Genomic DNA, 23,660 nt, shown 5'->3' on the forward strand with positions numbered 1-23,660 from the left:
GGGGCTCAGCCCGTGTGCAGGCCTGGAGTGTGCACGCGCGGGTGAGGGGGCACTAACACGTCGGCGTTAACGCGTCGGCACTAACGCGTCAGCATCGACATGTCAGCACTAACGTGTAATCACTAACGTGTAATCGCTAACATGCCAGCATCAACACGGCAACACACAAACCCGCGAGCGAGTGAGAAAAACAAAAGGGACAGGGGGCCCCGCGAAACTGCGGCAGGGTTAGCTTCTCCCCTCTCGTGCGTACGTAGCGCCGCGGCGAGTGAACTACTGCTGGAGGGGGCTTTCACGTGGATCTTCAAAAGGGGAAAATGAGGATACAAACTAGCGGGAAAATTAATGAGCGAGTTGGGGGACCAGGCAAAAGGGAAGCTTGGAAAAGGTGCGCGGAGAAAAAAAAAAAAATGCTTGCGCAATCGCTGCACTTGCAATTGCACTTGCGCGGACCTCGTGCTGCGCTTTCTTTCCGGGGAGTTTACTCTGGCAGGGCGTTCTTTTCGTCGCGTCACCCACCTCGACGTGGCAGTCGCGTTGGCTTAGCCTCTATGTGGAACGCACACATTTGAACAAGCCTCGGGAGGGTTGCCCTTTCGAGAAAGTTTTTTTTTTTCCTGCTGCGTCCCTGGAACTGGGCCCACCCCTCCCCCGGTTGCGCGGCAAGCCACACCTGTGTGTGCGTTGATGCATTCGTGCATAGGCAGCCACACTTCTGTGCGTTCGCCTACGCGCCTCTCACGCATTGCTGCTCTGCGTAGCGCACGATCGCGTGGAAGAGCAGATAGCCTCTACCATAATGCTTTTTTTTTTCCCTCTTGAAACGCGACCGCTAGTTAGTTCTTCACCGTTAGGGGGAAACCCCCGCGCCTTAGCGGATCGCAGCTCGGAGAAAAGCCATTTCCCCCATGGGCTGACCACATCTGATGGGGAAAACCCAAACGGGGTGAAGCACACCACGAATGAGCCGCGGGCTCGTCTTGGCTTAGCCAGCTCAGCTTAGCCAGCTCACCTTACCCGTAGGAATGAACAAACGTTAATTAACAGTCGGTCGTTTCAATCATCATGGAGGGGGTGATGCACCTCTGCGAGGCGTTCCTCCAACGGAAATCAACTCCCAACAGGGGAGCATAACACGGGGGGGAGCAACGGGATGACCAACTGCACGTAGAAAAAGAAAGCATCAGGAAAAACGTTTCATCACGTAGGTATCAAATGAAGCATTGCTGCGAGACAGTGTGGGGGAGAATCAGACACACGTGGGGCGCGTCTCGGGGGGGAGATAATAACCAAACGGGTAAGCCACTCACTGGGCTACGCTCACACAAAAAAAAAAGTCCAAAAAAAATATGAACAGATCAGGTGCAAATGGTAGGAAAGAAAAAAAATCGTAAAAAAATATGAACAGGTCATGTGCAAATGGTAGAAAAAAAAAAATAATCGTAAAATAATATGAACAGGTCATGTGCAAATGGTAGAAAAAAAAAAAAAATGTCCAAAAAAAATAAACATTGGCGAGTGAGAACATGACCGTTTAACACCAATCAGGGTGGCAAAGATGGGGGAAAGAAAATGCATACGTTGAACCCACACCGCCGTAGCACTATCCCACTGTGGAATGAGGCATTTTTCCCGACTGGAAAATTAGCTCAATTAGTTTGTACATCACGATTGCGAGAATGGATATCAGGAGGCTCCGGACGACTGCGGGGGGGGAGAGAGGAAAAGAGAGCGATAAGTGAGGGCCACAAATAGGGCGAATTGATATACATAAACGCACATGTGCTATACACCCGCTTACACAGCGCGTTGTGGGGAACGCCTTACCCAGTCTGTGGCGCACACTCTGCGAGAGGGGATTAAACTCCGCTGAAGAAGCGCTGTCCTTCGACTGAGCAGCCGTTTCCGCGGGCCCCGTACTGTTGGCATTTTTTAAAATTTTCTCTTCACCGATGGCCATCATATCGACGTAGTCCTTTACAAAGGTGTAGTGCTCCGTTTGCGTGTGATTATCCCTGTTTGTTGCGTCGGCCTGTTTATACCTACGTTCAATCGCTTCCTGTGTGTACCTCTTCAGATTGTTGACGGAGATTTCCAGCTCAGGCAGGGCGTTGTTTTTTATTTGGTATTTAAAAAAGGTGTGCTTTACAAATTCGATGTCGTAGGCGAAGTCGATGTGTGTGCAGGGGGTCCCCACGTTGGCCGTTCCCATGTTGGCGGTCCCCACGTTGGAGGCCTGCCCCGTTGGAGGCTGCTCCCCCCCCTGGAGCACACCGTGCAGCGTGAGCGTGATGACCGTGCGGAAGCACCCGGCTAGCGGCACGCTGCACAGAAGAACAACGCCCTTCTGCACGATAATAACATTTTGGAGAAAAAAAAAAGATAAGTGCTCCTTCACATCAGATCGTGCGGGCATGCCAAACACTCTCTTGTCATCATCAAAGAGGGCGATGTTGTAAACGGATTCGTAGGAAAGGTGTCCCTTGCTCTGTAGCTCCTCCTTCAAATTGCTCAAGTGCTCATAACTTAAATTGTTCGGATTCTTGTCCTTAACATTTTTCACAAACGGGTTCTGATCATCAAACTGGGAGAAGATGTCGTAGAATATCTTTTTGAAGTCCTCATTTATGTGTAGACTGTCCGTGTGGTGGTTGCATTTGATGAAGTGGTTTTCCTTCAGCAGTTCTTCCTCCTTCACTGTGATGTTTGGCTGTACAGTTTGGCTTCTCGTCTCTACGACGATATTTTTTTGTGTGTGTGGAGGGGTGGCTCTTCCTGCGTTCTCCCCTTCGTCCGCTCGCCCCTCCGCTAACCCCTTTGACCGCCCGGGCTGGTCGTTCATCAGCAGGTCGTGCTGCGTGGGCGTGATGCTGTAAATGGACTCGTCATGCTGCCTCGAACTTTTGACTTCGCCGCGCCGCGGGGGGCGTTTCTTCTTCGGGGTTGACTCTTTCGTCGCTCCGGCTTCTTCTGTCTCCGCCTCTTCATCATCTTCCTCTTCTCCCTCTTCTTCCTCTTCTCCCTCTTCTTCCTCTTCTCCCTCTTCTTCCTCTTCTCCCTCTTCTTCCCCCTCCTCCGCTTCCTCCTCCCCGCCGCCATACAGCACGATGCCCTTCTTGGGGATCTGGCTGGCCAGCCTGTTGTCTCGCACCATGTCCATGATAAAGTCATACGCATGGTCCCTGTGCACGAAGGAGGTGAACACGAACGACTTGTTCTTCGCTACAATTTTGAGCGCATTGGGGATGAAGTTAAAGACGCTGATTTTCTTTACGGCCTCTATGGACTCGTAGGGAATTCGCACGATGGAGATTTTAGAGAAGAGGGAGTCGAAGAGGGACATGAAGTAGACGCTATCGTGGGTGATAAAGATTTTCCCCTGCAGGAGGATTTTCTTCATGAGGGCGCAGCTGTACGTTTTGATGGAGCTGCGGACGATCGCATCTAAGTCGTCTTTGTCTGGCACCGTGTACGTGTAGTTGGCCTCTCCCGAGTTGGTGGGGACTTCGTTGGCGGCCACTTTGTTCGCATCTCCTTCGTTGGCACCTCCTTCGTTTGCAACCCCCTGTTTTGGGGCCTCTTCATTGGGAGCCTCTTCGTTAGCGGCGTCTTTCCCCACGTCGTCCTTCTCCACCGCTTCCTTCTCTGGCACCTCCTTTTCTGGCATTTCCTTCTCCACCTCCTTTTCTGGTACTTCCTTCTCCGCCTCTTCCTTCTCCACATCCTTCTCCACCTCCTCCTCCGCCGCTTCCTCCGCCGCCCCCCTCTCTACCGCTTTCCTCCGCCCCTTCCTCCTCCCCCTCAGCTTCCACTTCCTCCTTCGGTCATACGTCTTCTTAATGTAGTCCAGCACGCCCTCACTCACGCCGTCGAGCGAGAACTCGCTGCAGCCGTCGAACGACTTGGTGCTCTGCTCCTCTATGGGGAGCGCGCCCTCGGCAGCGACGGCCGCGTCAGCGTCAGCGTAGGTGGCGTCTGCTTCTGGCGGTGCGCCAGTGTCTTCACCCACGTCTGCTGCGCCCACGTCCGCTTCTGCCGCTTCTGCCGCTTCTACCGCTTCTGCCACCACTTCCTCCATTGCCCCCACTCCTTGCCCTACCGCGTCATCCCCGAGGGTGGCCAGCCGCGCGGGGGCTCGCACGTCCTTCTCTTCTGTGCACGCTACGTTAGGCGGTGGATTCTCATCAATAACGTCGCGAGAGTAACTCCCTTCCTTTGCGCAGTCGCCAAAGCAGAGTTGGTCGCCCACATTGCCCAGACAACTAATCTTTTTCAGGGAATCGCTCTGGAGGATGCGCCCTATTTCGACGGGCATGTCGGCTTGGTCGGAAGAGCGGTCAGCCAGCTGGTCAGAAGAGCGGTAAGCCAGTTGGTCAGCAGATCGGTCAGCTAGCTGGTCAGCAGATCGGTCAGCCAGTTGGTCAGCAGATCGGTCAGCTAGCTGGTCAGCAGATCGGTCAGCCAGCTGGTCAGCAGATCGGTCAGCCAGCTGGTCAGCAGATCGGTCATCCGGCTGGCCATCCAGCTGATCTGCCAGTTGGTGATCGACCGATTGGCCAGCCGCTTCCCCCTCCCGGGTGTCGGCGAGGCCGCTTCCGTCCGGTGGCTCCCCTTCGGAAGGGTCCCTCCGCCTGGCTTCAAAAAAATGGGGGTTCCTCAAGAGGTGCGCGATTTTCTCATCCGCTTCGGGTTCTCCGATGGTGCATTTTCCTGTGCGTAGGGGGGGGGAAAAAAAAGATCGGTCGATTGTATCTGCCTCGAGGTGCTCACAAAGAAGCTCGCAGGAGAACATGGGTCCGCACGTAAGCGTACATACATGTGCGTTTGCATTGCGGCACTACTCAAATTAACGTGCAGCCTCCGCTCTTATGCAGGGGTAGAGGGGGGAGTGCACCTGTGCCCACTTTCGAGCACTTACACAGAACAGATATGCATGCACACCAACACGGATGTACACTTAAGTGCACAGAAATAAATTCGCACCGGGGTGGACGGTCACAAGTGCGGAGGGGGAACACGCGAAAAAAAAAATTTCTTTCCACCCATTGCGCGTTTATCCGTACATGTTGGAAGCCCCTTTGCAGCTTTTTTTTTTTTCTTTTTTTTTTTTTTTTTTTTTGTTGCTGATCTAACAGGGTGCACTTCGCAACGGGCAGGTGCACGCCAAGATGTAGGGGTACACTGGCGCCACACCCACGGGAGTACCGCCTGCCTGTACGTACACACGTTGTTCCTTCCCCCGAGGAGGAGTGGGCCGAGCGGCGGAGCATCCCGCCCCCCTCCTATGTTCTCTTTGGCCAAATGTCAAGTGAGTTATCCTCCCCCTACCCCATTCACCGATGATGACCCAAATGCACACTTTTATGTAAGTACGCAATGGAAGGAGAAAACAAAAAATATTTTTTTTCTCTTCACACGAATGAACACACTTGGGCAGTCCTCCCCCCCCCTGAGGAGAGGCCATCCGAAGCAATTACACAAATCACCATTGGAGGTGTGAACAGTTGTGTATGTGTAGCGGGAGGTGTAGCGGGAGGTGTAGCGGGAGGTGTAGCGGGAGGTGTAGCGGGAGGTGTAGCGGGAGGTGTAGCGGGAGGTGTAGCGGGAGGTGTAGCGGGAGGTGTAGCGGGAGGAGGTGTAGTTTCCCCTCCTCACAACTGCGTCATCGTGCAATGCAGCATGATTGGCCCTCCGCAACCTTCCATCACGCAGTACGGTTCATTCACGTGCTCATGGGAAGCGCTTCCTCGGCGGGGGACCAGCTGGCCGTTCATTTCTGCGCCTACTTCTTAACTCCTCCGTCGGGTGTTCCTTCCCCTCGTCGCCGCCGTCCGGGTATCTGTAAGTTGCACAGAATTTTTTCATCTCCAGGTGGAACCGTCTGCTTGGGTTGGCTTGGCCGCCGTTCCGTTCACCTACGTCTCTGCAGTGGGGTGAGGGGGTAACCGTGAAGGGATCATCGATGAGCAGATGGGCGGATGGGCACCACCAACCCTGCGCTGCTACATCCGCGCTACTACACCCGCGCTGCACTGCTTAACCGAAGCAAACAGAAAAAAGAGGAGGTACCTAAAAAACGCGTCGTACGGAAGGGCTATAACGTCCATCATCGTGGGGATCTCCTGGGGGTGGAAAAAAAAAAAAAAAAATGGAAGTTGACTGAAGTGCCAACACAGCAGACGGGTAGAACCACCCAAAAGGGGACACTAACAAGACGCTTGACAAAGGAATCCCTTTTCATGGGGGGAAGAATGAGGCAACTGGTTAAGCAGCCCTGTGAATGAACACCCACCCCTTCTTACCTGATTCGTTTTTCCGCTTCTATCATCCCGCGGAGGGTCCAAATCCGAACGAATTTCTATGTAGTCTCTCCACCTGTAGGTTATGGCTGCTCGGAAAGGGGAGAAATGAGGAGGTGTCTGGGGGGGAGAATTATGCCTTTGTTGGTTACATAGGGAGGGGGTATCCTACGGGGGCATTCACTGGGGAAGTTCCTCTTCAGGGTGAAAAGGGTTCTTGCTCTTTCGTTACTTCTTTCCCCGTCGTTTCGTCACGTTTTTCCTTTTTTTTTTTTTTATGCAAATGGCTTACTCGTTCGGCTGTTCACGTGGCTGCGTGGGGGGGAAAGAGAAGAAGAAATGAGAAAGGGGAAGGGAAAAAAGAAAAGATAAAGGGAAAGGGGAAGAAGGTGGTGCAAAACGAGGCAGACGAAAGGTGATCCACTGCCTTACTGGGGTGACCCACTGCCTTACTGGGGTGACCCACTGCCTTACTGGGGTGACCCACTGCCTTACTGGGGTGACCCACTGCCTTACTGGGGTGACCCACTGCCTTATTGGGGTGACCCACTACCTTACTGGGGTGACCCACTGCCTTACTGGGCGTCCGCTTAAACTTCCCCTTTTTTTTGTACCCACCTGTGATGTCCTTTTCCCGCTGCGGCGCGGAGGCAGCTTGCGCTCTTTGCCCCGAGGTGGGCGCTCAAGTGGGCCCTGCGGTTGGAGTGTCGGGGAGGAGATGAACAGGGGGGAGAAGCGGAAGAAGCGGCGGCAAAATAAGCGGAAAAAAAGCCGGCAAAATATGCCGCAAAATATGCGGCAATGAAACAGCAGCAACAATGACGACATCAAACGGGTGCACACACAAACAGACGGCGGATGGACGGACGGATTGACAAACAGACTGACGCCCCTCCGCCTTACATGAACGCGGGCAGAAAGTCAGCCCCGCGAAAAGCCCCGGCCAAGCGAGTCACGCGCCTCTTCCACTTCTCCACCAGGCGGTGGCTCCTCTCCGTTTGAGAAATGCACAGGAGGTGAAGTTCGAGCAGGACGTTTTTCTAAAAAGGGGAGAAAAAAAAAAAAAAAAAAAAAAAAAAAGAAAAAAGAATGAATGGTATGTCTGCGTCAGGTTGAGCGGATCAGCAAATCAGCCGATCAGCCGATCAGCAGGGGGGCTAATCAATTGGGGAAGGTCATTTTACGTTTTTCTTTCCTCCCACCGGATGGTCTGATGACTCACCTGTCTGTTCGGGTCCCTAGATAGATGGCAATTCTGCAGTGGAAGAGAAGAGAGAGAAAGAGGGAGGTAACCATTAAAGGGGTTGCTACATAGGTGAGGATGTGCAGATAAGGCGGCATAGAAGAGGGGCATCACTTTAACGGGTTGGAGAGATGAGGGGAAGCAGGGGAGGGGGGAAGTTGTTACCCCTCTTCGCGCTTCCCTCTTCGCGCTTCCCTCTTCGAGCTTCCCTCTTCGCGCTTCCCTCTTCGCGCTTCCCTCTTCGCGCTTCCCTCTTCGCGCTTCCCTCTTCGCGCTTCCCTCTTCCTTTTTCCCCTTCCCTTTTACCCCCTGTACTTACTCGCATGATACGTTTCAAACTGACGTAGAAGGAGGAGTTCAACGCGAGGGCAGTGTCGAGGCACTCCAGCAGGTGCGACGTGAGCTGACTGGTTTGGGGGTCCTGCGAGGTTGGGGGGGGGAGTCATCACCGTTAGGGGAGTTAGGAAGTTAGGATGGTTAGCACAGTTAGGAGGGTCAGTTGAGTCAGCCGAGTTAGCTGCGTTAGGAGAGTCAGCCGAGTGGGGGCGTTGCAGGGGGCCTCCCCGACGCCGCCCCTTCCAGCCATACCCGCTTCGCCATCGTGTGGTCATGTAGCGTGTGGACGCGCCTGCTCAGTTGACGGTAGGTTCTGCAGATCTGCGGGGGGGGGAGAAGTGTCCGGGGAAGTGTCTGGGGAAGTGTCACCAGGGGTGGGGCCACTAACCCTGCGAGGTGAATCTCCACCCCATGTTTGGACACACCCATCATAGGGATGGGAGTGGTAACTCCTCCCCGACGTACCTGACCGATGGGATGTCCCTTCCTCCTAAGGAGAAACCTAAAAAGAGGACGTCACCAAATGGAAGGAGAACCACTTTAACGCTGTAACTCTGTTTGTATGTGTGTGCAGATAATGCGTAGTAGCGGTGGAGGCACTTGCGTGTAGAATGGGGAAGGCGGTTTTACTTTAGGAGGTTGCCGAGGCTCTCATCTGCAACTGCTTCTCCCTCCAGGGGGGTTCCACTGGGCTGCTTCTCTCCCATCAAATGGAAATTCTTTTTCTCCTCTTCAGAAAGGCTACCCATGGGCTGACCATTCGAGTGACCTTGATGGGTTACACTTGTGTGGGGGTTCTCTACACAGAGGGGCGGTGCACCGATTGGGGAGGCCCCTCTGATGATGCTGCCACCGCTAGGATGGCTAACGTTCGTGGGGGGAGGCGTCATCTGATTGTCTCCATGAAGGTGTATGCCCTCCCCCCCCAAGACGTCGTTCATCCCCACGGCTTCCTCCTCTTTACTTTCGCAGGTGAGCGGTTTGTCACTCGCCCCGTTTGGGCAGCTGCAAGGGAGGAGGTGATGGGAGGAGGGGGCGGTGAGCGGGGGCACATCGAAACGGGGTGAACCCAGCGGTAAACTGCTCTGTATGCTGCATATGCTCTGTATACTGTGTGGGTTACCCAGACGCAGGGGCACACACTCCCTTTAGCTTCCGTGAGAGGTGCTTCATCCTTTTTCTGCAAGGGGGGTCAGAGGATGAGCGGTGTGATAGGGGGGGGCACTTGGGCAAGCATGTAAAGTGGTAAGTGCAACTGGGTAGCTTTCCAAGGAGGAGGAAGAAGTTGCGAGTGAGCAGAGTGGTGGCCGCGCATCCGCTTCCTCGTTTGCTTCATCGCTCCCTCCCTTGCGGGGTTACCTGAGGCGACGGGAAGAGACGTCGTGCCGGCGCAGCAGCTCGGAGCAGAGGCTTAGCAGCCCCCCGTTTACTTCCTCATCTACGCGCCTGCACAAGTTGCACACGAAATTTAACACCGCTTCGACCCGCAACTTGAAGGAAAAGAGTACCCTGGCGTGGACATGGCCGATGGTGTGGTGGTAGTTTCCCCATTCGTCTTTGCAATGATCGTTCGTGGGTGCCTCCTCCATAAATGCACCCCGACATCTGACCGAGCGAACCCTCACAAGCACACGTTGCAAGTCCTGCAGAAGTGACAGGTACTCTCTGTTGATCTCTCTACAAATGATTTCTACGTAAATTTGTTGCATCTTTATTTTCTTTCTCATTTGCTTAAACCGCTTGATGAAGCGTGCCTGTGATGCACTGGACCCGGTTCCCACCAGCCGAAGTTGGGTCGTTACATGGTCAAGGAGGAGAGCCGCTTCCCCGCCAGTGCGTCTACATACGGATTGGGCGACTCCATCGGGGGGGCTACCCTGATGGTTAGCGGCGGGACTGCTTTGCTCACCACCCTGATGGTCAGCGGGGGGATTACCATGCTGACCACCCTGATGGTTACCCCCCCCAGATGCCCGCGCGAGCGCCTTCTCGGCGCGCGCCCGGTGCCGCTCCACCACGGCCATCCATTTCAAAAGCTTTATAAAGTCGCTCAGCCGGCGGAGGTATGCCTCTACGACGAACACGCAGTTCCTCACGTGGCTGTAGGCATCTAGATGGATCGGTCGCTTCGCCCTCGAGCGGGCCTTTTTCGCTGCCCGTTGTTGTTGCGTCAACAGTCGCACTGCTGGGGCGCGGAAGCGAACCCTGGGCGCGTCGCCTCGGAGGGGCCCCTTTGAAAGTGGTCGCATCTTCGCGCGAAGTGGGATGGAAGAGCAGCGGAAGAGCGGCGGGAGAACAGCGAAAGCGCAGCGGGAGCGCAGCGCGGGTTTACTACTCTCCACAACTGTGGCTGCTAATTTGCGCAAAATGGTAACAAAAAAAAAAAAAAAAAAAAAATTCTTTTCGGCGAGTTGGCGGCCACACCCCAGATGGTGCACACAGGGATGACGTTTCTCACCTCGACGAAGTTGCATCTACCCGGCTATCTTCGGGGGAATCTTTTTTTTTTTTTTTTTTTTTTTTTTTAAATTTTTGAGCACCAACGGGGATGGCAATGGGTTACATTTTTACACCCGTTTCTCCAGGGGGGAGATTCAGGTTGGCAAATCCATATGCGCAGTCGGCACATCACCCCGAATCTTTACTGCATTATATTTAAAAGTGGGGATGGGGAAAAAAAAAAAAAAAATTAACAACTCTGTTAGGTCACAACGGTTAGCAGCTCCACTCAGCGTTGCTCAAAGGAAGAGGTAAAGCTGCGCGTTGCGAAGTGGGGAACTTTCGCGGGGGGCAGAATTCATTTAAAGGGGGTGCCCCCACGACACATAGGTATACATGGATGTGTCTGCTTAGATGTGTCTGCTTAGATGTGTCTGCTTAGATGTGTCTGCTTAGATGCGTCTGCTCAGATGCGTCTGCTTAGACGTGTCTGCGCGGAATTAAACATTTTTTTTGCCACTGCATAGGTGAGTGTGCCCTCCCCTGGCGTCACGGCAAACGGGCGGAGACCGTGGGGAGGCGCCGGGAAACCAAAAAAATAAAAAAAAAATAAAAAAATAAAAAATAAAAATAATAAAGTGAAAAAATGATAAGATGGAAAAAGGCAAAGCTGCGACGCGCGGAGGAAGATACGGAAAAAATTACCCAGCGGGGATGGCCCACGTACAGCGCAGTGTAAACAGAAAAGGGGTCCCATCCGTCGGGTTTCTCCCCTTCGCGGTAGGGTAACACTAGGGAGTGTGGACGGTGGGCACACGTGCGATTGGGGGGTAGATTCTTACACGCGGTGGTGCTGCCTCTGCCAGTGCTGTGTTCATCACGCTAATCACGTCCATCACGCTAATCAATTCCACCGCTTCTACTCTAGGGGTCGGCCCGGCGGCAGCTCGCGTGGAGGGCCGCGTAAAAGCTTTCGATGGACCTCCACAAGAGGCAGAGGTGGTAGCTCCTGCCGGGCGGAGCAAACCCGCCGTTGACGCAAAAGCCATTCTGAAGGAGGAAGTTCATATCCTCGTCTCGCCAAATCTTTATCTTCAGCTTTTCGAAGTCCTTAAAAAATAGGAGGTCTTCAAACGTTAGTGCTTCCCCATGCGAGTGTCCCCCGTGTCCTTCGTGCCCTCCTGCCCTCTGCTCGTTCCTCCTACTCTCCTGGCCGTTTATCCTTTTTTCCAGTTCATCGTTACAGAAGAGAACAAACTTGGAGAGGTAGTCGTCGTAGTCTGCATCTGTGCACCAGTTGTTGCCGCTGAGCTTTCCGTTTGCGCCCCCGTTGGAGCCACTCGTCTCCGTTTTGCTCCCCTGGGCGCTGAGCTTCTCCCCGTGGCTGTCGTGCGTGAATTTGTTAAATAGGGCTGAGTCGACCACCTCGAAGAGGGCGCTGCCGAGGTTGTGGCTTTGTCGGTGCGGGGGGTGCTGCTTATAGCTCTGCTGATAGCTCTGCGGGTGGCGCTGCTGACCGCTCCGCGTGAGGCTCTTCATCTGCACCGAGTGCACTATCTCGTCTATGTCGGCGCAGTTGAACAGGGTCGTCAGCAGGGACAGCGCCAGCGTGTCGACGGGGCAGTCTGCATAGCGGTCCTCCGAGTAGCGGCCATCCGGGTAGCGATCCTCCGAGTAGCGGTCCTCCTTATAGCGGTCCTCCCCATATCGACCCTCCTTATAGCGGTCCTCCCCATAGCTGCCCTCCTGATCGCCGCCCCCGCCCCTGCTGAGCGACTTCAAGAGGTGCTCGTACTTGTCCGCGGCCCCGGGGTGCAGCGCGTTGAAGCGGCCGCCGAATTTGTGCCTCATCGGGGAGGAGAGCGGCGGCGTCGGGGAGAGCCTCACCGCCGTGCTTGGCACCGCTCCCATGGTTGGCGCCGCCGCTGCATACTTGGCGAGGTAAAACTCGAAGAGCCTCCGGCGCGTGAACAGGTTGGGCAGGTGGAAGTGAATGACCTTGTCGAATCGCTTCGAGCGCACCAAGGCAGGGTCGAGCATCTTGTAGCGGTTGGTGGCCCCGATGAAGAGGATGAACTTGCCCGCCCGGTGCCTCCTCAGGTTGAAGAGCTCCTCCACCTCCTGCAGCGTCAAGTCGTTGCTCAGGTAGTACTGCATCACTTCGTAGCCGTTGGGGTGGCGGCGTCCCTCTGGGTGGGGGCCCCCCTCGCTGCGCTCGTCTGCGGGCTGCGCACCTGGAGAGAGGAGCTCCATGAAGGCCCTCCTGACACCGGAAAGGAAGCCCCCCCCCCTATGGCGGCCGCGCGATCCCATGAGGAGCTGCTCCCGGTTATACTCATGCAGAGAGTCCATTTCTATAAGCAGCTGATTTAACGTCTGCGTGTACTCGTGGTTGGCGTTGTTCCCCCCCCCCTCGTGGTTCATGCATCTGCTTAATCCAATGCTGTCGATCTCGTCGATGAAGAGGAGGACCGATTTGGAAGTGCGTTTGGCTCTCTTAAAGTGGCTCCTGAGTTTGGAGGCCCCGTTGCCGATGTATAGCTCTATGAAGGTGGATCCCGAGAGGTGAATGAATTCTACGTCCAGCTCCTTGGCAATCGCTTTGGCTAGTAGGCTCTTCCCCGTGCCAGTCTCTCCCGTAAACAGAATGGTGTTGTAGCCAGACAGGTGGGAACTCTCCGGGAACATTTTCGAAAATAAAAGAAAAAATAAAATTCCCTTTATGTCCTTCTTCGTACTATCATTTAGGATAACATCACTGAGGGAGTTACACCTATTTCTGCTGTGGAGGGACCAATCTGGGCTGGAAAAAGGAGATGAAAGGGACAAATTGCGCTCATAGAGATAGAAGAACGTAGCCAAGGAGAGACCATACGTTACAATGTCTAGGAGATTCTTTTTAATAAATTCTGCGAAGGACATCTTCATCATTTTGTCATCCAATTTGATCTCAACATTTTCGTAGAATTTATTTTTTAATAAAAACTTCATAATGTAATCGTTATAAAATATGGTATACACATTGTTGGTCTCTTCTTGGGTGGATGGAGACGGGAGAGTCGCCACCCTATTTGAGTTAAATATATTTATATTTGCCCCCCCCTTGGGGAGAGTCGCCTTGCTTAGGAGGTACGTGAAGGTGTTATTGGAGGGGTTAAACAGAATCGTCCGAACGTTGTTCTTCTGTATGTTATGAAAGAAGTGATTGTAATCCTTTGAAATTGCTGCGTCTCCGGGAACCCCTGGGGTGGGGAAGATGCTCGTGAAGTACTTCGTTACGTTGAGGTAATAGCTGTTGATGCAGGCAGCTACCCTCCCCTTCATTCTGTAGCAGAGGTAGCCGCACGACAGAACGCTCAGAGGGATCAGCCAATATGCCTTGTTGTTCCGCAGCGCTTCCAGCAGCAGGTAGATGTAGTTCCTTCCGAAGTTGTCGCAGCCATCCTCCAGCAGCTCCTCCGTTTGAGTCTTCTCCGTTTGAGTCTTCTCCGTTTGAGTCTTCTCCGTTTGAGTCTTCTCCGTTTGAGTCTTCTCCGTTTGAGTCTTCTCCGTTTGAGTCTTCTCCGTTTGCGCCTTCTCCGTTTGCGCCTTCTCCGTTTGCGCCTTCTCCGTTTGCGCCTTCTCCGTTTGCGCTTTCTCCGTTTGCGCTTTCTCTGGGGGGGCTCCTCCAGGGGGGTCATCTCCCGGTTGTGCCCCAGCTTTTTCTGGCTCTCCCCCGTCCGGTTTGCCCTCATTTGGGTCTTCCCCTTTACACTCATTTGGGTCTTCCCCTTTGCACTCAATTGGTTCCTCCTCTTTATACTCATTTGGGTCCTCCCCTTTACACACACGTGAGTCCCCTCCTTTATACTCATTTGGGCCCCCCTCACCCGCACTCCGTTCCTCATGCTCCCCCCTCCGCTGCAAAACGATCGTGTAGAACATCTTCTTCATGGCCAGCACGAAGAGGTAGCAGAAGAGGTACTCGCAGGCCTCCACATCTGCCAAGTGCTTTTGCGTTTGGAGAGCCTTCCTCAGGTGGAGGTAGATCTCCCTCTCCCTCGGGGGGAAGATGGCGTTGAGCATTTGGTCGTAGTGGGTCACCTTGCCCTTGGCGCCTTCAGGGGACTCCCCGTCGTTCGTGCTGGCGCTGCAGCTGCTGCTGCGGCTGCTCTGTCCGTGGCTGCCCCTCCCGTTGCCGCTTCTTTCATGGCTGCTCCGTCCGTTACCACTTCTTTCGTGGCTTCCACTCTCCCTCTTGCCCGCGAGCAGGCCCTCCGGCCGAATCAGCTCCGCTCGGGAGCTGCTCGCCCTGCGCACCTTCCCCTCGCCCCTCTCATGGTCACTCAGCGACTGCCCCTGCGACTGCGACTGCGAGTTCTTGTACAAGTAGCTCAGGTTGATGAGGTAGTCGCTCATCACCTGCTCGATGTTCGTTCTCCGCTCGCCGCGCCCCTTCATCTTGGCGGGGCGGTCAAGCGGTTAAGCGGTTGAGGAGCCACCCCTACGTTACTGCTACTTGACTGATCAGCGCTGTCTCCCCCGTTCACGCCGCTCCAACTTGGCCCCCTAATTTTTCTTCGTTCAACTCGGGGGGAGAGCTGAGCCTCTGCTCGGCACGCTGCGCCTGCGCGGGGGGGGGGGGGGGTACACAGCTTGACAAACAAGGGGATGCTCAACTGGCCACACGATGGGGTGCCCAACTTGACACCCACCTACGTGTCTGCAGCCGATTGCGCCCTTCCCCCTGCGCGCAGCTGGGTATGCCGCACCAAGAAGGGGCGAAAAACTAGGCAAAAACTAGGCGAAGAGTTACACAAAAAAATGGAAAACCAAAAAAAAGGAAAACCAAAAAAAGGAAAACAAAAAAGGGAGAAGCAAACAGGGGAGAAGTGACGGAGTTCACAAAGGAGCCACTCCGCGCGGGGCTCTCTTCTTCCCCGAAAAATAAAAAAACAGTCCCCGCCGTCTCCACCGTCGCCGCCGCCGGGGAGCGTCGCCTCGAGCTCTACACCCAGCGTCGTTCTAGCCGAGTGGCCTCGCGGAAACCATTCTTGTGACTAACAAAGCGTTGCTTCTTTGGAAAAAAAAAAATAAAAAAATAAAAAAATAAAAATAAAAATAAAAATAAAAATAAAAAACACAAATCTGCTAAATTACACAACTGTTAAAAAGGGGAACAAAAACTCGCGCAAAGTTGGAAGAAAAAAAAAAAAAAAAAAAAAAAAAAAAAAACTTACCAAGGGGATATAACAAAGCAGGTTGAGCAATACACTGTGGAGAAAAAAAAAAAGCCATAAAACAGTTGCCGAGTGAACCACTCGCGTAACAAAAAAAAAATAACAATAAATGGGTAAAAAAAATAGTTGGGGGAAGGGGGCTGCAAACGAGGACCTCCCCCCCGGAAGGAAACGCAGAAGTGGGGCCCCAACTGTAGGCACGCGAACGTCAACACAACGTTGGCACTGACGTTCACGAGCGCGGGTATGTGCACCGCCGCAGCGATCGCGACCGCGTTGGCCGGGCCACTTGGCGAATACGAACGGGTGTGCCCATACCCAATGGGGGGGGAGCAAAGGTTGCTCTACGCGCAGATAGGCTCAGGCAAATAGGCACAGGCAAATGGGCGTCACTTACAAGTACACGTAAGGGCTTATGCATACGACGCACACATTTCTGCGTACCACATGGGGACACCCCGTGGTGCACGTGCTGTCAGTAGGGGGAGGGGAACAGATTATCTCCCCCCCCCGCGCGGACTCCACTGCCACCGTTGCAGCGGTGAATGTAGTATGCGAGGGGTACCTAGGGCCCACCTTTTTATTAATGCTCCCCCCACACACATGTGAGGATTTTTTTTTTTTTTTTTTGCACCAAAAAGGGAACAGCTGCTACTGCGGATGCACACACAAGGGTGTTATTCATCGTGCAACCCGCGACAGCGCAGTGGTTACAACTGAATGGCGCATTTGTGTTTCCCCTTTTTGTTTTCTTTCTTTTCACCCCATTTGATTCTCGCTTGAGGGAGAAAAGAAAAAAAAAAAAACATCTTAACTGTACAGCCAAATAATTTTTTTTTTTTTTTTTTTTTTTTCAGTGTGCAGTCAAACCTACATGGCTTCTACACCTTTTAAGGCACAGAGGGGTTTTCCTTTCTTTTTTTTTTTTTTTTCTTTTTTTTTTTTTTCGCTTCGTTCATGCACATTTGCGGGGTGGTTCCTTCCCCCGTTTGGTGTTACTCCGCTTCGACTCCACTTCCATTCCGCTTCTATTCCGCTTCCATTCCGCTTCTATTCCGCTTCCATTCCGCTTCTGTTCCGCCGCCACCCCCTCCATCATATGAAGTAGGAACTGTCCGTGCTGACGTTCTCCACGGAGGCGTCCGCATCCGCGTCCGGGTCCTCCGACATGGAGAGAGTCACCTTGGACTCCTCATCCTGCGAGAGGAGCTCCATCAAGTTCTTCTGACTCATGTTTCGGGTGACTCTCTTGGAGGCGGGGTCCTCCTCTTCGCCTGCACCTTCTTGCGATTTGGCCTTGCCGCTCACTTTGGCGTCTTGCTTCTGGCCAGGCTGCGTCTCCCTCGGCGTCTCCCTTGGCGTCTCCCTCGGCGCCTGCTGCTGAGCGTCCTCCCGGGTGGCTCCATCCTCCCGCGTGGTTCCATCCTCCCGCTTGGCCCCGTCTTCCAGCTTCGCTGCACCTTCCCGCTTCGCTCCGCCGTCCCGCTTCCCTTCGCCCTCATCGGACCTCTTCCTGGCCTCCCCCGCGCCCTTCTCCCTTCTTCGCGCGCGCTGGTATTCCATGATCTCCATCAGTTTGTGCTGGTACTCCAGTTTGCTCGTTTTGTCGGCGCGCTTGGGCGGGGCGTCCTCCTCCTCCGCTTCATCATCTTCGTCATCCTCTTCTTCGGCTTCGTCGCCCTCCTCTTCTTCCTCCTCTTCCTCTTCTTCCTCCTCTTCCTCCTCCTCTTCCTCTTCCTCTTCCTCTTCCTCCTCTTCCTCTTCCTCTTCTTCCTCCTCCTCGTCCTCCCCCTCGTAGTCCGCCTCCTCGTCCTGCTCCACCGGGCCGTCCGCCGCTGCACCCGGCCTGCACGTCCGCTCCCCCTTCTGCGCTTTTTGCGCCTTCTGCTTTATGAGATCGTCCCTAAACTCAATCTTGCAGCTCATCGCAAAGGTGACGAACAGGTCGGAGAGCTTCTTCAAAACGGGGAAGTTATTCATATCGTTTCGCTTATAATCCGTGGCGGCCTTGACCGCCTTGGCTAGAATTTCATCCGGGACGCTCTCCACATTTTGGTGGTGCGCCCAAGTGTTCACATCCTCTTCCTCAAAATCTTCCAGTTGCTCCGAGAAGTTTTCTACCTCTTTCTCGGTGCTGTTTCTGATAGTGCACCTAGTGCATTCAATGTTATCATGGGTCTCACAAAGGGTATTCATTTTGTAATTAAAAAGTTTTTTTACATTTTCATCCGACAGTTGATCTTTGGAGAAATTTGTATTCGTCACAATCATGGAGGAGAGCCCATCTTTGCTAATCTGTCTTTGGTATACCTTCTCATCAATGGTGCCTGTGCAGAAGAGCCTATAGATGTAGCAGATTTTCTTCTGCCCTTCTCTCCACACCCTGGCAAGAGCCTGCTTATCATTGGCGGGGTTCCAGTCGGGGTCCAGCAGGATGAGGCGGTTGGAGCTGATCAGGTTGATGCCGCACCCTCCAGATTTGGACGAAAGAAGGAATATAAAAATGTCAGAAGAATGTGTGAAGTCGCTAATGACTTTGTGCCTTTTCTTGATGCTGATGCCTCCATCTAGGCGAACGAATTTATAGAAATTTTCTTTGCACAGAATTTCCATATAATCTAGTGTCTGTGTGTAGTTGCTTACGATGACTACCTTGTCGGTGGTGTTCTGCTTAATGGTTTTCAGGAGGAAGTGGAGCAGCTGGAATTTGCACGACATGTTGTAGTAGCATCTGTGCGTGTCTCGCCTGCACTCCTCCAGGAGCTTCTTCACCGGCTTGTCGTAGTCCATTTCGACGGCTCTTCGGCGGTCGCGGTCGCGCTCTCGGTCGCGGTCTCGATCGCGGTCCCCCTGTGGGTGTCCTTCCAGGGGTGGCTTCTCCGTCCTCTCCGCCTTCTCCTGCTTCGCCTGCCGCTTCCCCTGATGCTGCTTCGCCGCGTCCTCAATGAGTTTAGCGAGCGACACGTGGCCGACGTCCTTCATATCGTTGGGGTTGAGGAGCAGCGGGTGGTTGCAGATTTTCTCCAGCTTCTTAATATTGATGAGCACGTTCACCTTATTGGTGCTCTGCTCATTCTTCAGAATCCGCTTGTCCTTCAGGAATAAGACGTATAAGGCCTCCTGGATGGGGTTCAGCTTAATAAAGATGTTAATAAGGTATTTCACGGGGAGGACCTTGGAGAGCAGATTGTTGGTCCGCCTGAGGATAAACTTATTAGTAATCGTTGACAGTTCGGCTAGTCGCTCCGATGCCACTTCTTGCTCTTTCTCCGTGGCGTCCTTGTCTCTCCCAATCAAAATAGGGTTGGCATATTTCTTCCTAAACGAGTTCGTATCATCAAAGAGATCTGGGTTGCACAAAGAGATGAGCGCGAAAAATTCACTTAAATCGTTTTGAATTGGAGTACCCGAGAGGAGGAGTCTCTTCCGAGCAGCCAACTTATAAATGCTCATATACGTCTTCGTCTTATCATTCTTCAATCGGTGTGCCTCATCACAGATGATCATATCAATCGACGATTTGTCCAACGAGTCGTTATTTATGCGGAAGCATTCATAGGAGCATATGATGACTGTAGATTTCTGGTCGTATTTGAACCCCTCCAATTTGCTCACAATTTTCTCCTTCGCATTATCATTAACGCAGGTGACGTTGCATCTGCCAGGGAGCCACTTATTAATTTCGTCATTCCAGTTGTTGATCAAACTAGCTGGGCATAGAATGAGGCACCTCCTAACGGCTGGCTTCTTATCTATCCCCTGCTTCAGTAGGGTGTATAAGACAGAAATGCTTTGGAGCGTTTTCCCCAACCCCATGTCATCTGCCAAGATGCACCCGCTTATCCTATCGTCCCTTAGATTCATTAAGCATTCGAAGACGAAGGTGACTCCCTCTCGTTGGTGTTCCCTAAGAAATTGAGCCAATATGGGATCCACCTCCACTTTGCTATTTTCACTTTCATACAGGATGAGCGGCACAAACTCGTTTTTTATCTCATCTGCTTTGTTCTGCTCACTCGCTTCCGCTTCGTCCGACCGCCTCGGAATGGAGTTCTTCATCAGGTTCAGCCACCCCGTTCGCCTGACCTTTGCGCCTAGGGTCTTCTGCACATAGAGGCGCCTGTCGCTGACGAACCCCGGGAGGGGACTCTTGAAGGGGTGGAACAGCGTCGTCTTTTCATTTTTGTCGATGCTCAGGATGGGCAGCAGCGTCGCCCGCACCAGCGTGATGCACGCCCGGTCGGGGCTGTCCTCCCGGCTGCGTTTCGCCCTCCCGGGGCACTTCCTCATCGGGGGGTTAGCGGCGGAAAAGCGGCCGTAACGCGGCAGGGAAGCGGCACACTGGTACCCCTTTGCGCGTACCCCTCACCGTGCGCAGAAAGATTGGCGGCCGCGTGAACGGGGGAAACTCCCCTGCTGCGGAGGATCGTTCAGCAGGTTGGCGTGGCCTGATTAGCGGCCTGATTAGCGGCCTGATTAGCGGCCTACTGTGTGGCCTACTGCGCTGCCTACTGCGCTGCCTACTGCGCCTCCTACCGTGTGGCTCGCCTTTTCCACGTGCGAGCCGGCCAATCGGCAAACCTTTGCAGATCTCCCGGCGCGGAAAAACAATCTCCGTTGGCCGCTTCTCACTCGAGCGGTAAGTCACCAGGACGCTGCGGAAAATTCCCCTTTAGCTGTACACTCTTCGCGTAGGTGCAACACGAGCATGTGTTTCCTTCGCGTGAAAAAATGATTTGTCGCGTTTTGGGTGACTCCACCGTGGGGGGGAGTTGGTCTACCACGCGGTGCAGGCGGCCGTTTGCCAACGCAGCCTGGCCATTTGCTCAGAAAAAAAAAAAAAAAAAAAACAAGCAAAGTGGAGGTGAGCGGGGGAAGCGAGGGTTAACGAGGGGGAACCACCGGGGAATACGCACAGGGGAGAGGCGGCCCCCAAAAAAAAAAAAAAAAAGCAAGCAAAAAGGAAAAAGCAAAAAGGAAAAAGCAAAAAGGAAAAAGCAAAAAGCAAACGAAACAGCTGCATACGTTTTGTGCTCCCTTCAAATGGGTGACTTTTTTCCCCCCCGCAGTGGTTCCTCCAAAATGAGAAAAAAAAAAAAAAAAAAAATCCCAACGGGTCATACTTACGAAGGAGGTGAACCACCTGTGCAGCCCCTTTTCCTCTCATTCGCTTTACCACCTGGGGAGGCCCCCCCGTGGATTGCTTCATCGGCGAAACGAGTTAAACGAAGTGGGGTCAGACCGGGGGGGCAACACCGGTTGGGAGTTCCCCGGAGAGAGTTACCCCCCGTGTGCTTCTGTTTCTGTTTGCGCTCGTGTGTGTCGTTTCAGCCGTAGTACAGCTGCATCACGTGGATGGTGCCGTCCACATCCCCGCAAACCACCTTATTGTCTACGTTTTGGAAGTCCCGGTCGAAGGAAGAAGGACCGTGTGTCTTCTTCCCATACCGTTTGTACTTTTCCAGCACGGCGTTATACTTCTCCTTCTCCACGTAGAAGCTCTCCTTCACCATGTGCTTGTTGACGGTTACGTAGTAGGTAGGTCTCCCTATGGGTACCTTGCAGAAGGTTTGTTTGTAGATGTCAAGATTTTGCTCATACAGAACGTTTCTGTAGAATGTGCAGTTGTTAATGAGGTTGCTCTTAACAATGTCGTAGATGTGCAGATCGTTGTGGTGCGTGCAGGAGAGGATGAACTTGTTTCGGCTGTCCAGTTTGATGTTCCTGCGGTGGGAGTTGTTCGAGTCGCCTCTGTACAGCCCGAGGAGGCTTCCTGCGGGGGGGGGGGGCGGTACAGGCACTGAAGTATTGGCGCACTCGCGGGTGTTTGCGGCGCACTCCCAAGTGCGCGTTTGCCGCGGCCCCCCTCCTTACCGCTGTTCTTCTCCACCAACCTGACGCTGTTGTCAACGCCGTTCACGCAGAAGTAGTTCCGGTCGCTCGTCACGTCGATGCTGAGGACGGAGGACTTCATGTCGTAGCTGAGCAGCTTCCCCATCCGCAGGTCGTAGACCCGCACCCAGTTGTCGATGCTGCCCGTGTAGATTTCGTGTTCGTCCAGAAAGATGCTGCGGGGGGGTTAGCAGAGGTGGGCTCATGAGAGGTGGGCTCATGAGAGGTGGGCTCATGAGAGGTGGGCTCATGAGAGGTTGGCTCATGAGAGGTTGGCTCATGAGAGGTTGGCTTAGCAGGGGTAACCTTAGCAGGGGTAACCTTAGCAGGGGTAACCTTAGCAGGGGTAACCTTAGCAGGGGTAACCTTAGCAGGGGTAGCCCTAGCAGAGGTAGCCCTAGCAGAGGTAGGCTGGTACACTCACACGTGGCTGCTCAACCCCGGGGGCTCGCAACCACTTCGCTCTTTTTACTCTGAGATGGAGTCCCTCGCGTCACTGAAGGCCTGCAACGGGGTGTTCTTCTTCTTGTAGTCCCTCTCCCTAAAGTCGTACGCATTGACCGAGTTGCCTCGGCTGCAGAAGAGCAGCTTCTCGTTCAGGCTCAGCCTGATTGCGTTAACCTTGTCTGGGGGGGGGCGAAGTTAGGAGGTGAGAGGCGAAACGGAGTTAGCGGTGCCAGGCGAAACGGAGTTAGCAGTGCCAGGCGAAACAGAGTTAGCGGTGCCAGGCGAAACAGAGTTAGCGGTGCCAGGCGAAACGGAGTTAGCGGTGCCAGGCGAAACGGAGTTAGCAGTGCCAGGCGAAACAGAGTTAGCGGTGCTTCTCCGCCTGGGCTCACTGCATAGTAACCATTCACGTGGAGCCTATTTAAAACCTTGTTCGAGAGGGTGTCCCAAAGGTAAACGTGGGCGTCATTTCCTGCCATGTGAACGGGGGAGAAGCCAGTAATATGGGTGGTCAGCAGGGAGGATGATCGCAACAGGTGGTCCGTCGGGAAGCCGCACTTTGTTGGGGCACCCGTATGGAGACCCACCTGCTGAGAAAAATTTCGTATTGTCCCTGAACAGGGCGATATCGTTTATTCCCTTTTTGTGAACATCTGCAGGGGGGGGGGGGGAAGCGAGGTGTACCATTTGGGAGACCATCAAATGGGGAAGCGTCACTGGGGACGCCCTTACAAAAGGAGTAGTGACCCACTGAGCAATACCTTTGTAGGTGTTTATGTGCAGCTGCTTGTTCACATTCCAGAGACAAACGGTGTTGTCCAAACTGGAGCTGACGATGTGGTTCTCATCGTTGCTAAATATAATCTTCGTCACGCACGCTGTGTGTGGAGGGGCGTTAAGGGGGGAAAAAGTCACACGTTTCGGAAGAGCAGCGTGGGTAGGCGGGCAAGCCATCAGGCGAAAACGTGAGCAAGTGAACAACTGAGCAAGCTTTGTGTGCGCCATATCATGTGCACGTTTGGAGCGGCCGACCGCTCAGCGTGAACAGCTCTCATAATGTAACCTCTGTGGCCCGACAGCTTTCCAACCGTCTTTACTGTGAGATCAATGTCCATAGTCGGGGGGTATTAGGAGTCAACTTCCTCACTCGAGTGACATGGTGAAAGGGATGGGGGAGGAGAAAAGTTCGCTCGCCGCGCAACGGTGAAGTGTACGTGCACAGGTTGTCGTTCTGCCTGACCGACGCGTTTTTTTTTATGAACAAAAAAAAAAAAAAAAAAAAAAAAAAATCAAAATGGCTAGCTGGAGGGGGCCAAGAGAGTGTGCCGCTCGGAAGAGCTGCGAAGGGGCACCACGCGCATCTACATGTTTGCCAAACTGCATAGTTGCGTATCAGCAAAATTGGTGAGCTGCCAATCTGCTTCCACGCGTGGACGTTAGCTATTGCGCACTTTTGAGGGGCGCCGCCACAAGCGTAGTTATTTTTCCCGCGCAGTGGCATCTTGCCGGGAAAGATACATACCACGCTGTGCGGGAGAAGCGGAAAAAAAAAAAAAAAAAAAAATACATTCAAGCTTTCCCGCTTTTTCAAGCGTCTCCCTTTATAACCCCATTTGGGAACCCCCTCTTCTGCTGCGTTGCTGCGTAGCTGCGGATGGGGGGAAACCCACAACGCTTCTAACGCTTCTAAACACCTCCACGTCGAATGCTTTCCCAACTGGTGAGGAGAAATCCGTTCCTCACTTGCAGGTATGCCTGTGCACCACAGTTGCAGGCAACGCAGTA

The 23,660-nt window shown here is 53.5% G+C and overlaps 4 protein-coding genes across 4 annotated transcripts, besides 29 other annotated features; all 4 read right to left on the bottom strand.

The window, feature by feature from the left end:
- The first annotated feature begins 196 nt into the window (after positions 1 to 196).
- Positions 197 to 293: a microsatellite.
- Positions 213 to 269: a microsatellite.
- A 37-nt stretch (positions 294 to 330) lies between the features above and the next one.
- Positions 331 to 364: a microsatellite.
- Positions 365 to 1,199: 835 nt separating this feature from the next.
- Positions 1,200 to 1,223: a microsatellite.
- A 52-nt stretch (positions 1,224 to 1,275) lies between these two features.
- Positions 1,276 to 1,316: a microsatellite.
- A 57-nt stretch (positions 1,317 to 1,373) lies between these two features.
- Positions 1,374 to 1,448: a microsatellite.
- A 155-nt stretch (positions 1,449 to 1,603) lies between these two features.
- Positions 1,604 to 4,315, bottom strand: PVX_093565 (hypothetical protein, conserved; the record flags this gene model as incomplete). The annotated part of the gene is made up of 2 exons (XM_001608533.1): positions 1,604 to 1,704; positions 1,828 to 4,315. 2 exons carry the CDS (start codon positions 4,313 to 4,315, stop codon positions 1,604 to 1,606), a joined length of 2,589 nt encoding a protein of 862 aa, XP_001608583.1.
- An 884-nt stretch (positions 4,316 to 5,199) lies between these two features.
- Positions 5,200 to 5,219: a microsatellite.
- A 237-nt stretch (positions 5,220 to 5,456) lies between these two features.
- Positions 5,457 to 5,476: a microsatellite.
- A 1,095-nt stretch (positions 5,477 to 6,571) lies between these two features.
- Positions 6,572 to 6,661: a microsatellite.
- Positions 6,662 to 7,222: 561 nt separating this feature from the next.
- Positions 7,223 to 7,402: a microsatellite.
- Positions 7,403 to 7,970: 568 nt separating this feature from the next.
- Positions 7,971 to 7,997: a microsatellite.
- A 254-nt stretch (positions 7,998 to 8,251) lies between these two features.
- Positions 8,252 to 8,272: a microsatellite.
- Positions 8,273 to 9,213: 941 nt separating this feature from the next.
- Positions 9,214 to 9,246: a microsatellite.
- Positions 9,247 to 9,642: 396 nt separating this feature from the next.
- Positions 9,643 to 9,668: a microsatellite.
- A 649-nt stretch (positions 9,669 to 10,317) lies between these two features.
- Positions 10,318 to 10,404: a microsatellite.
- Positions 10,405 to 11,241: 837 nt separating this feature from the next.
- PVX_093570 (AAA family ATPase, putative) lies at positions 11,242 to 14,757 on the bottom strand (the record flags this gene model as incomplete). Its single annotated transcript, XM_001608534.1, has 2 exons — positions 11,242 to 13,815; positions 13,891 to 14,757. 2 exons carry the CDS (start codon positions 14,755 to 14,757, stop codon positions 11,242 to 11,244), a joined length of 3,441 nt encoding a protein of 1,146 aa, XP_001608584.1.
- Positions 12,370 to 12,393: a microsatellite.
- Positions 13,183 to 13,220: a microsatellite.
- Positions 13,637 to 13,666: a microsatellite.
- Positions 14,758 to 14,759: 2 nt separating the features above from the next.
- Positions 14,760 to 14,782: a microsatellite.
- A 1,849-nt stretch (positions 14,783 to 16,631) lies between these two features.
- On the bottom strand, positions 16,632 to 19,826 carry PVX_093575 (DNA repair protein rhp54, putative; the record flags this gene model as incomplete). The annotated part of the gene is made up of 1 exon (XM_001608535.1): positions 16,632 to 19,826. The coding sequence occupies one exon, from the start codon at positions 19,824 to 19,826 to the stop codon at positions 16,632 to 16,634; it is 3,195 nt and encodes a 1,064-aa protein (XP_001608585.1).
- Positions 16,912 to 16,964: a microsatellite.
- Positions 17,387 to 17,446: a microsatellite.
- Positions 18,399 to 18,422: a microsatellite.
- Positions 19,666 to 19,737: a microsatellite.
- Positions 19,809 to 19,865: a microsatellite.
- A 998-nt stretch (positions 19,866 to 20,863) lies between these two features.
- PVX_093580 (mitogen-activated protein kinase organizer 1, putative) lies at positions 20,864 to 22,990 on the bottom strand (the record flags this gene model as incomplete). The annotated part of the gene is made up of 7 exons (XM_001608536.1): positions 20,864 to 21,309; positions 21,411 to 21,604; positions 21,901 to 22,054; positions 22,279 to 22,347; positions 22,463 to 22,528; positions 22,637 to 22,753; positions 22,939 to 22,990. The coding sequence occupies 7 exons, from the start codon at positions 22,988 to 22,990 to the stop codon at positions 20,864 to 20,866; spliced, it is 1,098 nt and encodes a 365-aa protein (XP_001608586.1).
- Positions 22,282 to 22,328: a microsatellite.
- Positions 22,321 to 22,418: a microsatellite.
- Positions 22,781 to 22,822: a microsatellite.
- Positions 22,848 to 22,897: a microsatellite.
- A 355-nt stretch (positions 22,991 to 23,345) lies between the features above and the next one.
- Positions 23,346 to 23,369: a microsatellite.
- Positions 23,370 to 23,660: the final 291 nt, after the last annotated feature.

This window comes from Plasmodium vivax, chromosome 1, assembly GCF_000002415.2.
Source record: "Plasmodium vivax chromosome 1, whole genome shotgun sequence".
NCBI classification, from domain to species: Eukaryota; Apicomplexa; class Aconoidasida; order Haemosporida; family Plasmodiidae; genus Plasmodium; species Plasmodium vivax.